The 16,252-nt window shown below is 60.9% G+C and overlaps 1 protein-coding gene across 3 annotated transcripts; it reads right to left on the bottom strand.

Moving 5' to 3' along the window:
• Nucleotides 1–654: 654 nt before the first annotated feature.
• Nucleotides 655–9,611, bottom strand: ERFE (erythroferrone). 3 transcript variants are annotated; one of them, XM_082631131.1, is made up of 8 exons: nt 9,380–9,611; nt 6,826–6,942; nt 5,495–5,597; nt 4,016–4,275; nt 3,835–3,943; nt 3,652–3,742; nt 2,813–2,891; nt 655–1,554 (listed from the first exon to the last, which is right to left on the bottom strand). In XM_082631131.1, the coding sequence occupies exons 1-8, from the start codon at nt 9,548–9,550 to the stop codon at nt 1,456–1,458; spliced, it is 1,029 nt and encodes a 342-aa protein (XP_082487257.1). In that variant the 5' UTR covers nt 9,551–9,611; the 3' UTR covers nt 655–1,455. The 3 variants fall into 3 exon arrangements, with proteins under 3 accessions (XP_082487257.1, XP_082487256.1, XP_082487255.1); XM_082631130.1 differs by having other exon boundaries at nt 4,019–4,275; nt 6,820–6,942; XM_082631129.1 differs by having other exon boundaries at nt 6,820–6,942.
• Between the last annotated feature and the right edge of the window lie 6,641 nt (nt 9,612–16,252).

The following is a 16,252-nucleotide window of genomic DNA, read 5'->3' on the forward strand; positions in this document are numbered from 1 at the left end:
GCTTGGCGCTGGGCTTCCCTGGACGGGCTTTCCCTGCCACCTTCTCCATGGGTCTGAGGGCCCCCATGGGCTGGAAACATCCTTCCACCTCCCCTCCCAGAGCTCACTCCTCTGTCCTTGGTGAGCCTGGCCTAAATGACTAAGACTCTATATTTTAAGGTCTGCCCTTTGTTTCTGTTATTTTGTATAATCACATAAAATAATTCTCAAAAGTCAGTTTTATATATATATATATATGTTTGTATATGTATATATAAAATATATATTCCACCTGACAATATTATACAATAAATACTTCAATAGATTGCTGTGTGACACACTCATATTGAGAAAATGAAAGAGATCTGTGGGTTTTTCAAGGGTAAAAGATAGCTTCTCTAAAATATCTGTGCCCACTGGATACAAAGTGAAATCCAGAAAAGGGCGTGGCCACACCATCCCTTATCAAAGAGCATGGGCAGGCAGGACACCGGCCAGCTGGCACTTCCTGGTAGGGCGGGTACGAGTCCTACTGAGAACTGTGCCAGGACTGCCAAAGGGCACAGAGTGGTCGGTTTGTGTACATTGCGCCTGGGGTCCCCTGGCTGGGAGGGAAATGTCTGAGCCTGACTGTGGCGCTGGAAGCTTAGGGCTCCAGGGGATCAGCTAGGCCTGGCCGTCCCCGACCTGAAAGGGTGTTCTAGCTCTTTCCTCTGGTGGGTGGATCCGAGCAGTGAGCCAGGGCTGCAGTGGGGTGGGCAAGGGGCCCTCATCCGTGAGAGGGTCTGCGACAGAGGGGGAGGGTTCAGCTCCTTTGTGGAAAGGCTGGGTAAGCATGCAAGTGACCTTGCACATGTCACAAGTGAAAACAGCTCCAGATTGTCACTGTCCCCCGTCAGCCCCCATCCAGTGTCTCTCTGGTGCCTAAGGCTGCTATGCCCCGGGGCCACAAGGAGAGGCTTGGGCCCCGTGGTCCCTGCAGGCCAAGCAGGGCCCTGAGGTCCATGGCAGGCTAAAGGCAGGGCTGGGAAAGGGGCAGGCGGGGACCAGGCAGGCTGGGCGGCCTTTACCCTCCTTCCTGGCACTCCCAGCAGGCAGCCCATGAGAACACTAAGAAAGATGGAAAAGGTGGGGCTGGGCCACAGCAATGAGGCTGAGGCTGCCGGGGCCGTGGGGCCAGGAGGGGCCCAGGTCTGCAGCTGGGGAGGGACAAAGCATGTGCTCCTGGGCACGCTGAAACGTCTCCCCTTTAACTTAAGCTGGCACCCTGAAATCATTCCCATCTGGGACTGCCAGTTTGCGTGTCACCTCCCCGGGCTGCCTGTAGTGGCATCTCTGGGTTGGACTGCGGTGGCCAGTGTGGGCAGTTCGGCGGGCTCCCTCCTGCATGTGGCCCCCGCCACTCCGCCACGGCCCCGAGATTGTTCGCACTCCTGCTCCGTTTGCCCAGCAAGAGGGAGGGCCTGGGGTGGCCGGTCATACACCGAGGAGGACAGCACTGAAGTGGGAGCCACCACGCACCGTGAGGGAGGAGCTGCTGGCATTATCCAGGAAGACAGAGGTGTACTGCCCCGCCTGCGGGGAGGGTCAGCGTCAGCCTGGATGTCACAGGTCTGCAGGCGCTCGGACCACACACCACGCCCGCCTCGCCCCGCCCAAGGACAAGGACGAGGGCCGGAAGGCCTTGCCCTCACACCCAGCACCCCTGACACCTGGTCTAGTGCTTCCTCCCCAGCTCCATCAGCCCCGGCACCAATGGGTTCCCTGTAGTGCATGTGCAGGGATGCAAGCCTCCGCTCAGGGCCAGAGTGGGGCTCGAGCATCAAACAGTTCCCTCTGCTGCACTCGAAGCCTGAAAGTGTGCTGAACTCACGTGTGAGGGTGCCCCTTCCCCCCACAGGCCTGGCCACTGACCCATTTGGTAGAGCCACTGTGGGACTGGTACTCTGGCCTGGCTACTCCGAATGTGGTCCAGGCATCAGCAGGGTCACATCCCCAGATGTGACCTGGGAACTCCCAGAGATGCAGAATCTGGGCATTTGCATCTTAAGACCCCAGGCACGCTGTGTGCCATCTGAGTTCACGCAGCAGCGCCAGGGACCAGACCTCTAAACGCCTTCCAGCAACCACAGCCGCCTGCAGCCACAGCCTGGCCTCCACTCCTGGCTTTGCTGTGCGAGCTTGGGCAAATTACTTAACGTTTCTGTGCCCTAGTTCCCTTATTTGTAAACGGGAATAGTATTTTCTACCTCAAAGCGCCGTGAGTAATGGGTAATTTATGTTAAGTGCTCAGAATGGGCCTGGCCTAGTTAGTGCTATTTACATGTGAGCTTTATTCCACACATCTGTACCTAAATTTTTCTTTTTAAGGAAATCTCATCTTTTCATCAGTTTCTCAAGCCTTTGCCCAAATCCCCACAGTTCTAGAAAGAGACTTGTCAGTCGGGGTTTTGTGTAGGAAATAACTGCATCTGCTTCCCGAAGTCCCAATGGGCCAGGGGGTCATGCTGTCATCCTGGGCAAAGAGCTGACCTCTGTCACTGCCCCCCGCCCCCTTGCCCAGAGTCCCTTCCAAAGGGCTCCTTACGGCCAGAAGCACCAGTCCTCAGTGTGGGAGGGCCAGGTCTGGGGAAAGGAGCCCCGGTCTCGGCCTGGCTCTGCCTGGACTAGCGGGAGCGCTCTGTGCCGCCCTGACCTGACCCTTGCCCGGGCCTGGAGGCTGAGGGCACTGCACCCAGAGCTCTGAGCACCCAGCAGCACCGCTCCCTGCCCAGTCACCCCCACGGCTGTGTCCAGGTGGTGGCCCCCCCATAGCTGAGCCTGCCCCACACACCTGCAGATACAGAACGCCGTTGACCGAGATGGTGAAGAACTCGCTGCTGCTCTCCAGCCCCATGACAGCCTCCAGGGAGCTGCGGCCAAAACAGAAAGAGGGTGGGCCTGAGACCCCCGCCCCAGAACCACCAACTTCACCCACAATGTGTTCACAATCACCGCAGTGCCCGACACCCAGCAAAGTGCCATGAGAATGGCTGTCTTAGCCAGGGCTTCTGGTGGAGGTGGCATCTGAACTGGGTCCCCAAGAGGAGTAAGGACAGGCTCCACAGGGCTGAAGGTGTGCCGTGAGGGCCGGGCAGCAAATCCTGGCTCTGATGGGAAGCGAGACAATGGCCGGTGCAGCTGGAGGTGCGGGGCTGGCAGCAGTGAGGTTGGGTTCAGGCCAATCGGTGCAGGGCTTTCCAAACCAGAGTGAGAAGATTTGAACTTCACCCATGCATGCCTTCTGCAACCGCTGTGGAGCACCTGCTCTCTGCCTGGGCTGTTCTGGGTGCTGGGGACACCGAAGGAGCAGCCCTGCCCTCCCGGACCAGCAAGCGACGGGAAGCTGGACAAGTTCACGGAGAAGGGCTGGGAGAGCGCCTGGGGAGGGTCCGCATAGACTGGTCAGGACAGGCCTGGGGACGCGACGCTGGCGCCTCGGGTCGCCGGATGGGAGTCAGTCCCCTGTGGGGGGCGGGCAGAGCAGGGGCTGGGGCGGGCCGGGCCCCCACGTCCCAGGTCGGGGTTCTGGGAGCGCGTGCCGGGGCGGGAGGAACGCCTGACGGTAACCGGGGGAAGCCCCGAGGGAGGAGGCAGGCGCCCGGGCTACGCGCCCTGCCCGCGCCCACTCACGCGTGGTGCTGGCACCGGGACTGGATGCAGATGAGCAGGCGCAGGCGGTCCCGGGGGCGCGGCGGCGCCCGTCTCGCTTGCTCCGCCAGCGCTGCGGGGGAGGCGCGGGGGTGGTCACCGGGCGGCGCGAACCGAGCGCGGCGGGGCGCCCCCCCCAGGCCCCGCCCCAGCCCCGGGCCTCACCCACGTGCAGCGTGGCGGCGAGCGCGTAGAAGCCGGCGACGGGCGCCGTGTACTGGCCGCTGGTCAGGTTCAGGCCCGGGCCGCGGCGGAAGGCGCCTTCGGCGTCGGGCTGCGGGCGCACGGACGGTCACCCCGGGCCCGCCGCGCCCGCCCCGCCCCGGCCACCCCGGCCCGGACTCACCACGTAGTAGACGCCGAGCTCGTGCAGCGCGCGCCGCTCCACCGACGCGTCCCGGCGCAGGCGGCAGTGGAAGGCGGCCTCGACGCGCGGCGCCCGCGGACCCGGGGCCAGGGGCGCAGCCAGCAGCGCCAGCACGCCCGCGCCCCCCGCCGCCGCCTCCTCCTCCTCGTCCTCCTCGTCCTCCGCGGGGACGGCCGGCACCGCGGCGGGGCCGCGCGGGCGGGGCTCAGGCTCCGCGCACTCGCGTGTGCGCACTGCGCCTGGCACAGAGCGAGCGGTGGCCGCGCCGGGACCGCCTCGCTCGCCCTTCCGTGTCCCGCCCGGACCCCTTCCCTAAAACCGGGCGCTGCTAAGAGCGCGGAGGACTATTACCGGTTACCCCGGAACCGCGCGCCGGGCGCACGCAGTCGGGCCTGGCGGGCCTTCGGAAATTGCCTCCTGATCCTGCGGCTGCACCTGTTTCCTTTCACGCTTTGGCTACCGGGAAGCTCAGGGCTGATTCACCCAGGACCCTCGTTCTCCTGCTTCACCTGCCTATCCTACCGCTTCTTCCCCCTTCCCGCTGCTGTTTCTTCTCTGTTTACATTTTTGTTGTATCAGGGAATGCAGTAGTTTAAGCCAGATGGTCATTTTTGAAAAGAAGCTTGGGTATAAATAAATAATTTTGCAGCTATATTGCACATAATATGGAGGTTCTTCAGCTGCTAAAGCTGGTCTATTTAAATGAACAGTACATTAAATTGAAGGGGGAAAAAGGCTCAGTAGCTCTTCACAATGACATTAACTCTAGTCAACAGCGTGAGCCGCGACTCAGCAGCTGGTCACAGTGCAGGGACACCGCCCTAGGTGCCAGAGCCCCGCTCAGCGCTGCTGTCCCCCCCTGCGGCCTCCAGCTCAGCTGCCCCATCCTCCTCCTCCCTGTGCTGCCCCCAGACACCATCCTCCTTGCCCCGTGAGGGCAGCCTCCTGGTGCCCTCCCATGGGGCTCTGAGGCCAGCGGCAGAGATCTGTCAGGAGAAGAGGCGGGGGCACAGGTGATCAGGGGGTAGAAAGGGGGCCTGTGTTACTGGGGTGAGCCTCCGATCTCCCTGGTGTCACTGCGGGGATCAGAGGAGCACTTTGCAAGCTTAAGGGGCCCTGAGTCCTCCCTGACAGTCCCCACCTGGGGGGCACGGGCTTAGATCTCTCAGCCTTTACTAGGCTCACTGGACTCCCAGGTGGGGCATGGATGCTGGTCCCCACGCACCTACTGAACCCCGAGTGGCCAAGCCCACCTGCCTCCGTGAAGCCACCTCCTCACCACCCTCCTCCCACCTCCCCCGCAAGCTCCTGACCCACGGCCTTGACCCAGGCCAGCAGCAGAGCAGAAGCCTCCCTGGGATACCAGTCAACAGACAAAGGTCTAGCCCACCCCTGCTCCTCCAGGATGCCCTCCCCGGCCCCGCTCACACTGGGGGTGGGGTGGGTGCCCCTCCCTACCTTTCAGCAGCAGCTGGAACTCTTTCAGCAGTACCTCAGGTGGGGTGATGGGGCCCGGGGGGCCCTGGGGGCCGGGGGGCCCTGGAGGCCCTGGCAGGCCGAGCTGAAAGAGAAGCTGGACGGTGAAGACATCTGAACAGGCAGGCTGGGGACCGCGGGCACCCCCTCTGCAAGCTCTTGCCACCGAGCCTGGCAAGGGTGGGGGGGCTCCTGCTTTGACCCCTGAGGTGGAGGTCAGCCTCCGGGGCCTCCGATTCCCCTGAGGCGGCAGTGAAAGCTGCAGGCACAGAGCCTCAGGGTGGTGGGGCCCCTGGGGGCAGGGCTGGGGGGGAGGAAAGTGCACGAGTGGGGAAGCAGAGGGCTGCAGCCCAGCCCTGGGGCTGGATTTCCTGATGGAGGGAAAAGGGGAGGGAGGGGCACGCCAGGCTGCTTTCGACTCTCAAGGTCTGTCACGGCACCAGTTGGCAAGTCCTCCCTGTGCCTGGCCCAGCACCGGGGCCTGGGGTCCTCAAGGAGCCCTCACTGGGCTGGGCTGGTACCCACCCAGGAGCAAGGAAGTCCCCTGCAAGGAGGAGCCTGGGGGAGCCCCCAGCTCAGCGTCGGGGGTGACGGGTCAGGCCATGGTGACAGCCCAGCAGCCCGGCACTCGGTCACTGGGTCAGATCTGGGGCGGGGTGAGGCCCGAACTCAGCATGGGCAGCACAGCCGTGACCAGAGCGCCTCACCCCAGAGGACACAGCCCTCTTTGGGGCTCAAGGCAAGAGTCAGCCATCAGGACCAGGTGCCAGGTCCCTGGCCAGGCTGAATGAGAGTGGGGGCCAGCAGCTGCCAGGGCCCCCATGTCCCCCAGTCACTAGGAACCAGACTGTGTCATCCCAGCCCACCTGTAGGCCCCTCCAGCTTGGTCCCTGACTGCCATACCAGGCCAGCCCAGGCCTCCTGTGCCAGGATGCAGAGGGGAGAGAAAGCGCGGAGCCAATGAGGCTGCCTGGCATTCTAGGGGTGCAGGGTAAATGGATGGAACAGGCCCCAAACTCAGGGTCACTAGGCCCCAGCTTGACACTTCTGTGCCCTCTGGCCTGAGGGTGAGGGTCTGTGCTTGTTGGAAATGCTCAGAGTGTCCAGTGGGAGCCAGTGAGGGGTGTGGGGTGGTGGTGGTGGACAGGGGGTTTGGGGAAAGGCCCGTGGGTGGGGGCTCACACACACACACACCCAGGACACACACACACACCCTAGGACATACACCCAGGACACACACACACACCCTAGGACACACACCCAGGACACACACACACACACACACACACACACACTCCAGGGCTCACCTTCACCTTCTTGGCTTGGCCTCTGCCCCCCTTCTTGCTGTTGACGCCCTTGTCACTCTGCCTAACGAAGAGCATCCAGGCATCTCGGGGATCGATGCCGTGCACTTGCTCCACGGTGGGCTCCTGGAACACAGTGGCCATCAGCTGGTCTGCCTCCCCTGGACGTTTTGCAGGAGGTCACTGTGCAGGACTGGCCTCCGGCACCCTCGGGCCCCTGCCACAGCGCCCTCCAAGACAGCACAGCCCCGGCCCCCAGCCCTGCGGAGGACGACCCCTGGGGGACAGGCCCCTCCACAACCTGGACTTTGCAGGAGAAGAGGCCCCTGGGCATGGGTGGAGGAAGACGGGGTGCAGAGCTTCAGAGCAGGTGGGAATCGGGCTCTGCTGGGCCACCAGGCCTGTCCCAGCCTCCGTCCCGGGAGCTGCAGTGAATGCACCTTCCTGGGAGTCAGAGGATCAGACCACCGGCATGCACGGGTGCTCAGGCAGGGCCCCCCACTGCCAGCAGGCCCCCCGACCAAGCCCGATGGTCCGAAGTTCCAGGGAAGCCAATTTCAGCCCTCAGGGATGTTGAGGCCTACAGTCCAGGGCTGTTAGGGGGACCGGGGTGGGGGTGTGTCCAGCACTGAGATATCATGACTCCAGGCGCCTGCACAGCATGTGACCACTCATCTGCCTCAGGACTTCTGAGACGCGTGACCTAAGCAAGGACAGTGACGGTTCCAGAAATGTCCATTCCCCTTCGTAGTGCATTCTGACTAGTCCTGACATGGAGGAGAGTTCCAGGAGGTACCTTGCAGGGGGAGGCCCTTGGCCCTCTGGGCAGTGGGCCTAGTACAGTCTGAGCTCCAGGCAGGGCTGCCAGCTGGGACGGAAACTGGCTCAAGAGGGCTTAGATGAGGTCATGGGCGCCGACTCCGGTGACTGATGGAAGGACCCTGGGATCTTGGAGCCACCAGGCCCTTTCGTCAGAGGCAGACCCAGTGGTCTGGCAGCCCCTCTGCAAGGATCCGGGGCCTCCCAGCAGGAGCCAGTGTGCTGTGATGGGGAGGGGGCCTGGGTGGGACGGAGGGGCCTCGGAAAGGCCTCAGAGCGCCTGGGGCTTCCCCACATCTCCCTGGGTGCTGGGCCCCGCGAGGCGCCCCCTGACTGGTTCCTCTCCACGGACACCAGGACCTGTGGCCTCACTTCACGGCCTCACGCTGCCCTCAGTGGAAACACGTGGCAGGAGGATTCTACATGGGCTGGATGGTGTGCCACACTGGCCCTCCCAGCTGGACCAGCAGCCTGTGGACCCCAGTTTGGTTTGGGGAACTGAAGCAGGTGGGACCACGTTGGTCTGGGGGTCTGGGAGATGGGCCTGCGGCAGTATGGGTGGGTATCTGGCAACTGCCCTGGCCGACTGAAGTCTCCAGCCTCCAGGGGCTCTCAGAAAGGAGCCTCCATGGACCCAAGGAGGGTCCAAGGCCAGAACCCCACCTGGAAGCATGTGAAGCCCCCTCTGCTTCCCGGCCACCACAGCCCGACATCTGGCAACCCTGCCCCCCAGGGGTTGTGGCTGGCTGGCTGGGTAGGGTTTGCCTTCAGTCCATGGGAAGTGGCCAGAGGTGATGAGAACGAGGGCTTCGGGGAGGCCCCTCCCAGGGGGCAGGCAGGGCTGGCTGCCACCTCCACTTGTCTTTAATGGGGGTGTTCTTTAGCGGGGGCATCACGGTTCCCAGAGTGATGCTGAGAGCAGACGTGCAGGCTTGAGGCCCCAGCAAGGCTCTGCCCTTTGCACTGCCCACAGGCATCTTCAGAAAAAAGAAACTCAAAGCTCCTTCCCCGACGGCCCTCACCTCCCTGTCTGAAAGGCTCCACCCACACTGAGGGCCCCTCTGAAGGCCCCAATTCCCCAGCCTCCTCCAACCTGAGCACCCTCTTTTGTAGCAGGGGAAGGAAGAAGCAGGCAGAGCTAAGCATCACCGGCCTCGGCCACACGTCACTCGGGGCCCGGCACCCCACCCCTTTCTCCCCTTCACCCTCCCCAGCCGGCAGGAAGGCAGTTTTTGTTTTCCAGAGAGACTTGCACCAAACAGACTGGGGGCAGGGGTGGGGTGCGGTGGTGGTCAGTAACTTGCTCACACTTTTACAAATACGTTCTTCCCAATTTCAGGAGAATGAAGTTATTTACACTTTACTCACTTCCCAACGCAGAAGTCCCCAAAGAAAAGGCATTTCCCCCGGGTCTGGTAGAACTTTGCTTCAATGCCGAAGAACTACCCAAAAAGCCAAGGTCAAGGCTGGCCTTAAGGCGCCCGTCTGTGCAGTGGGGAGGCGTCCAGACCTCCTGGGCCTCCCCCGCAAGCTAAGCGTTTTTCTGCCCACTTCACAAAGGAGGACACCCAAGCCAGCCCAGGTCCCCGCTCGCGGCGCCGCGCTCCCCACCGCCCCGGAAGCAAGCGCCCTCCGCCTCCAGGGCGCCCTGGAGCTCAGGAGGTGAGGGCTCCGAGTGGGGAAGCTGAGGCCCGGAGGTCTCTGGGGCGCTGGGGCCCGGGCGAGTAGTCGGGCGGCGTCTTACCTGCGGGCGGGCGGCCGACCCCGCGGGCAGCTCGTTCCCGGGCGGCGGCTCTTCGCGGGCGCGGCTCCCCGAGGGCGCGCCGGGCTCCAGGGAGCCGAGGCCCGCGGCGGCTGCCAGCAGGCCCGCGTACGCGAGCATCAGGGCTCCGGCAGGGCAGCAGGCGGGGGCCATGCGGGCGGCGGGTCCCTCTCTCCTCCGAGCGCGGAGTCTGGGACTCGCCCTCCGGCTCCGCGCCTTATAACGCGCTTGAATCCCCCGCGTCGCCCGGAGAGCGCGCATCACCGCCGGCGCCCCCTCCCGGCTCCCGCGCGCGCTGCAGCCCCGGGGGCGGAGGGGCGGTGCGGGGAGGGAAGGGGGCGCTGCGGTGCGGGGTACACGTTAGGAAAGGGGGCGCTGGGTCGAGGAAGGCAGTACAGGGGAGGCAGGGGGCTCGGGGAGCGCTGGCTGGCGGTGGCCTGAGCGCCCCCTCCTGTCGAGCGCCTTTCCGCCCCAACTCGGAGCTCCCGGTCCCTCCTGCGCTCTGTCCCGCGCTTCTGCTTGGCGGGGAGCCCGGACGCCCCTTCTCCCGACCCGGGGCATTCCTTCTCCCTTCCCTATCCCGCGCGTCTTCTGCGGGGACCTCGAGACGCCTTCTCCCCATTCTCCCAGCCGCGCCCTGCGTGTTAGATTGAGCACATCGGAGCGCGAAGACCGTCAGGGTCCCTCCTTGGAGCCCCTTTCCCAGGCGGCGGCCCCTCCCTTCCGAGGCGGCCTTCTCCCCAAGGCTGGGGCGCCCTGAGGTCAGGGACGGGCTCTTCCTCCCCAGCAGGGCGCACCTGCAGGGGCCTCCGGGGGCGGCGGTGGGGCACGGAGCAAATCTACAGCCGGGGACAGGCGCCCTGCACTGAAGCGGGCGCCCTGAGGCCTGGACTGGGAGGATTGAGCCCAATCTCGACCTGGGGGCCGGGGGGGCGGGGCGGGGGGGCCGATCCGACCCGAGACCAGATTACCCGCAGCCCACGAGGATCAGCGCAGGGCACGCCGCGGGCACAGGTGGACCAGGCCCTTCAGGCCTGGGGTCCAGGCTCCTCCCAGAAAAGAGCAGCCCCTTCACTCTTCCCTGGGCTGTTTGTTCTATCACCTGCGTGTCGCCTCTCCACCCCTACCGTCCACTCCGCCCACACCCCGCCCTGACTGCCGAGGCTGGCACTCCAGTCTCTCCTGTGTCCCTCCCGAGGTGCCTGAACCTGGTGGGTAAACAGTGCATTTTATTCAGGGGGTTCAAGGGAAGGGCACAGCTCAGGATTGCACCTTACAAGGGCCTGCCACCCTCACAAGGGATGGTTTCCACCTCTTCTGAGAAGAGGGGTGACCTCCCCCTGTCCTGTTTCAGAGGGTGGCTCCACCAATTTCAGCAAGTGCAGCCAGGGCCTGGGGGAGGGGCTGGGGGTCATCCTCAGTCAGGGCCTCACCGCATCGCCTGCGGTCTTTGCCACCCCTGCACTGTTTCCCGGGGACAGGAAACACTTAATACTTTAGAAAAAGCCTGGTATTAGATGTTAAGTTTTCCCTGTGGTTCTGCCTCTTTTCTTGTAGGATGGGGGGATGGTGGTAGTTTTGGGGGGTTTTAAAGAGACAAATACCCTTCCCACCCTGAGAATGTGTCCCCGTCAGGGTGTGTCCTACAGACTTACTCTATGAGACTTACTGAAAGGCAAATTAGAACTGCAAAGGAGTTCTGTCTTTATCTTTATACAGTTTGGGGGGAAAATTATCAGTGGAATGAAAAAACTGAAATTCCTATAGAAATTGAAGCTCTCCAAGAAGATATTTGAGAAATACTGGCTTTTATAATACATACTCAATAAACTATAGGAACTTATTCCATCGGCAACCATTTGTTACAAATAAGGCCATTTGCTCCAAAATTTGTAGATGGTGTTGCCAGAAGGTTCTCAAAGAATTCAGGATTTCTTGGGTGGCTTCTCACTTCTGGTCCCACAAGGAACATCTGTTAGGAAGCCGGGCGTTGGAACTTTGTAATGACATGTGTGTGTGTGCTGGGCATGTGCTTCAGCGTTAGGTATTAAAATTTTGTTCACTTCCATTTTGCGGGGCAGACTTCATCTGGGACCGTGGGATGCCGAGTGTGGGGTGTTTTCATCGTTGAAACCCACAGTCCGCTGGCAGAGAGGGGCTTCTGTCCTCAGGAGATACAGCTCTGTGAACGGTACCTTCATGTTTCGGAAAAAGCTTGTCCACATCCAGCACCTCATTCTTCTCACTGGTCAGCCCAGAGAGATGAGGGTTCGCTAGAGACTCACAGCCTGGGCTCGGGGCTGGGGCCGGGCTGGGCCCTCTTGCCCCCTGGGCATGGTCACATCTTCACAGCCACATGTTTTGCCCATCAGGGTCCTGCCTATTCTTGCTGATGAACTCGAAGGTTATTGAAAATACAGCTCTGTCTTTTCCCTGAGATGGGAACCCCGTAGGTGTGGGGTTTCCTATGGAGGTCTGGCTGTGAGGGAAGCCCAGGGAAATGCATGCGGCTGCCACTCTTGAACCAGGGGGGTCATCACGAGCTTTCCCTTCCTGGGGGGATGGAAGTCCAGGGGGGAAGCCCGATGTGGTGGGAAAGGGGCTCCACCTGGGCTCTGCCCCTCACCTGAGGGTGGCCAGCCTGTCCTCGAGCTCCTTGGAGTCTCAGCTTCCTTGGCTGAGAGCTGGGATTAATGCACATGTCCTCGGGGCCTGCTCTAGGAGGAGCTGAGTCCATGGCGGGTCCTGTGTGGAGCCACAAGCGAGGCCTGTTTGCCTTCCAGGCTGCCTGAGCAGTGAGGGTCATCACATCACATCATGGGGGCGTGGGGGGTAGGTGCCCTCAGACCTACCTGAAGACAGAGGCCCTGGGCCGTGGAGGCCATGGCAGAGCATGGTCAGAGCAGAGGTCACACCCAGCTGCGGGTCTGCTCAGCAAACCTGGTCCTCACACGGCCCTCTGAGGCTTTGGAGGAGGCACACCTCAGGGCCTTTAGGCACTCATCCCTCGGAGCCTCAGTTTACTGCTCTGTACAATGGGCACAACAACAGCTGTCAGTCCCGAGCCTTCGTCTGGGACCCATTCATTAGGGAGGTGTAAGGTAGCTGGTGATGATCCCCCCCAGCATGGAGGCCGGCTGCTTGGGGACTCTGCTTCTGGGTTGCTGGCCTGAATCCAGTCCACAGCAGGTGAGGCAGGCTGCTCTCAGGACCAGATACCTTTAGTCCCAACCTACACCCTGGGAAGGTGAGGCTCAGGCTCTGTCTACTTTGGCAACATGGGGGACGTGTGGGGAGGGAGGGACCAGACTTGGGTCACGTGATCCTTAAGATAGTCTTGTGATATCATTTCCAACTCACAGTAGGGAGCCCCAGTCCTCACAAGGCCAGCATTGAGGACAGGAGCTGTTGCCATGTGAAAAACAGTTATTTTCCCAAACAGTGAACAATCCTCATGATGTCATAGGCCTGCCAGAGGGCCCAAATCAAATCCGTTCTGGTGCTGTGCAGCCTCCAGTAACCCTCTCCGGAGGTGATGACACAGCCTGGCTGTGGGGCAGGAGAGCGCAGAGGGCTGGGGCCCTCAGGTGGGGCTCCCTGCAGGTTTCTGGGGTCACATTCCAAAAACGGCCTCTACTCAGAGGAGGGGGGAGCTTAGCAAAGCATCACGCAGCTCAAGGACCACCACAAACAAGGCTCCGATGGCCCCGGGGGCCCCTTCCACTGCAGCAGCATCCCGTGGGCTCAGAAGTGAGGGTGACATCTGAGGGTGAGTTCACGGATCCCAGGGAGGAGGGACTGGATGGAGTGGCCGCAGGAGGGGGCGGGTGGGGCTCGAGGTGGCCTCCCCCACGCGCCTTCATGCCTGGCTGAAATCTAATCCTCATTCTTGGGCCCTCATGTCACGGCCTCAGCCCTGGCTTCCCAGCGGCCTGATGCAGTCAAGCTGTTCCCACTCTTCTCTCTTCCTCCAAAGGAAGGACCTTTGCAGATGAAGTCATGGGAATCAAAGCTCCCTCTGCCCCCCAAAACAATGGGAACCTTGTTGTGTGGCCTCCCAGTATACAGGCGGGCAACCTTTGCTGTCTGTCGGAGCCTTCCCAGCATGACATCATCTAATTCTCAAATCACGTGGTTGTTCCCATTGCACAGACGAGGAAACTGAGGCTAGGTCTTGGGATTGGCCTGAGGTCACGGAGCCACCAAATTAAAACTCGTCCAGATCCGGCCCCCGCAACTTGTGGTCAGTAGCTCTGAAGCCCACAGATTCAATTCAATTCAATGAATGTTGACTCAGTTCCTGCTACGTGCCAAGCACAGGGACAAGTGCTGGGAACCTGCATGTACTTCCTGGACGGGACCATGGGCGACCTCAGGTCTAATGCTCAGGGGAAGCATTCCTTCTCACCTCTCACCAGGAGGGTCTCTTGGGTTATTTTCTGCTAATTGTCTCCATGTTTTCAAGAGATTCATTTTAAAATTAGGCCTTGGCCCACCTCTCAGCTTAATGCAAGATGGTAGGCTCTCGATGGCTGTGTTTGCCATTGTGGGAAGAAGCACATTCTTAAATGTGATTGTGACCAAGATAACTCCTAGGACAGTCTGTTAGCTTTGAGGACATCACGTCGCCTCCTAGGGTGTTCATGCCAAACAGGCAATTACTTTCTCCATGAAGAGTCTCATCGCAGTCCACTCCATTCTTCAATGAATCCACTTCATGCCTGGCTGTTCTCCTACGTACCTGGTCCTGCACACGTACCAACAGCAGCTACCCTTCAGCCTGAGTGTCCAGCGCTGTGCTGGGCGCTGGGAATCAAAGATGAATGACACAGCCCTGGAGGAGTGGACATCCTTACGCTGTATGTGGCTGAGACCACCCCGTTCTTCAGTCACTACCAGAATCCAGGTCAATACGCATACTTTCCACTGGGCCAACCGGTCAACCAACCAACTGGTGCAGTGGTCTAAATTGACTACAGTGAACTGTCATTTGACCAGTCCATTTAATTACAAATGTCAACTGGCTGATTCCAGCAATCCCTGTCCCTGCCTGGTACAGGGAAGATGCTCAGTAATGAAATGGTCTTGTCTAGGAGGTACTGGAAAATCCAAGTCCAGTGGAAATGGCTAGAAGCATCCCCAGACCCTGGCTCATCTGGGAACCAAAGGGAGCTTCACCCGGCTCGGCTGTGCTGGGTCTGGCTGCTGAGAGCACTGTGGTCACTGCAGGCAGGGTCTGCTGGAGGTGTCTCAGTTTACCCTACATGGTCTGAGGGAAAGACAACACGCACCCACCCGGCACACACGAGTATTCCGGAGCGGGGCAGGTGGTCACCTGCCGTGGGTCTGAGAGTGCTGGGCATTTGCACATGTTCCAAGGTTACCTGTTCCCTTTTCTAGATTCCGCACTAGCCCCAAACCTTCTGATGAGCCTTGTTTTCTGGGGGCTTTGAAAAGGGGTGTGGAGGCCTGGGTTCTCCATAACCATCCTTGCTTGAATTAGTACACGAGTGTCCATTTTACATGAGAATCTCTTATTTGATTTGTGTGCTGGAGATCTTGTTTGCCCATCCTGGTGCCCTGTCCAGCCCTCTCCACCTGCTCTCTGCCCCTGCAGGCTGGCCACTACAGACTGTGTCAGTGGCCTATCTTTCTCTGATTCTGGTTGGGTTTGGCCAGTGGGAGGCACTGGGGCAGTGGCAGTGGCAGTGGCTGCATTCCTCTAGCCAAGGCCCCAGCTCCTTGGCAGCCCTTTCCCTCTAGCTCCCTTTCTGGGGTCTGCATCACCTCTGCTCAGCCCTGGAGGCCGAGGGATGGTGGCAGCTCCCCACCGTCGGTAGCCCTGGGAGCTGCGCGAGCCCTTGCTGGGTCCCCCTCAGCCTGCCTGCACCTCGGAAATAGCTCCTCATTAAACTATTCTCCATCACTCAACTGGAGGGGCCCGATTCCAGCTCTGCTGATCAGACGAAGGGCGGTTTGGCGCCCCAAAGTTGAGGACAAGGCCCTGGAGCGGGCCATGCTCCCCCATCCCAAGTACTGCCCCCCCAGTGCCGTGAGGGCAAGTGGGGCAGAAAGCAGGCCTTCTCCTAGAACACCACCTTTTCAACTACCCGTTTGTCATCAAAATAAGTCCACTTTGACACGCTGAGTCTTTGTTTTGAAATAGCACTTTCAATCACTGTCTGGATTGAAAATTCAGAAGATTTTCTTACGGAAAGATTCAAGGATCCAGAAACCTTCATCCGCATTTTCACCCAGGCCACCAGCCCACCACGTGTCCTCAGGTGCAGAGAGCAGACGCTCAGCAGGCCCCGCTCCGTCTGGGCCCTGGGGCCAACTCAATTCTCCCATAAGACCTGGCTGTGAGGGCTCAGGTCTGGGAGCAAAGTGGATCTGGATCCATAGAAGCTGGAGGGACCAGGGATTCCTTCCTCAGAACCAGGGATGTCAGAGGCCCCTCTGGTCCCTGATGCCTTCACAGAGGAGCCTGCGGGCTGCTCCTGGCGAGGAAACCCGGGTCCAGAGGGGGATGGGAAGTACCCGAGACCTCAGCTGGTCGGTGCCAGGCTGGACCCAGAACTCCCCATCTGTAGCCCTGTGTCCCCTGATGGAGCCTGTGTCAAAGGGGTTGGCCCACTGAGCACCCAGTGAGAGTCCTTCATCATCCCCTTGGCTACAAACTTGGCCTTGTTCAGGATGAGTGAGAAGGAGCAGGGAGGCGGGGCCAGCCCCGCGAGGGGACCCAGTCCAAGTCGGGGGGCTCTGGGCAGGCGCGAGCCACGCGAGTCACTCCAAGTGCTGCTCTTCCTCGCTCAGGAGGCCGCCTGGGCGCAAGCCACCAAAGTGCCCAAGGGC

Source organism: Mesoplodon mirus, assembly GCF_964341445.2.
Source record: "Mesoplodon mirus genome assembly, chromosome: 8".
NCBI lineage: Eukaryota > Metazoa > Chordata > Mammalia > Artiodactyla > Ziphiidae > Mesoplodon > Mesoplodon mirus.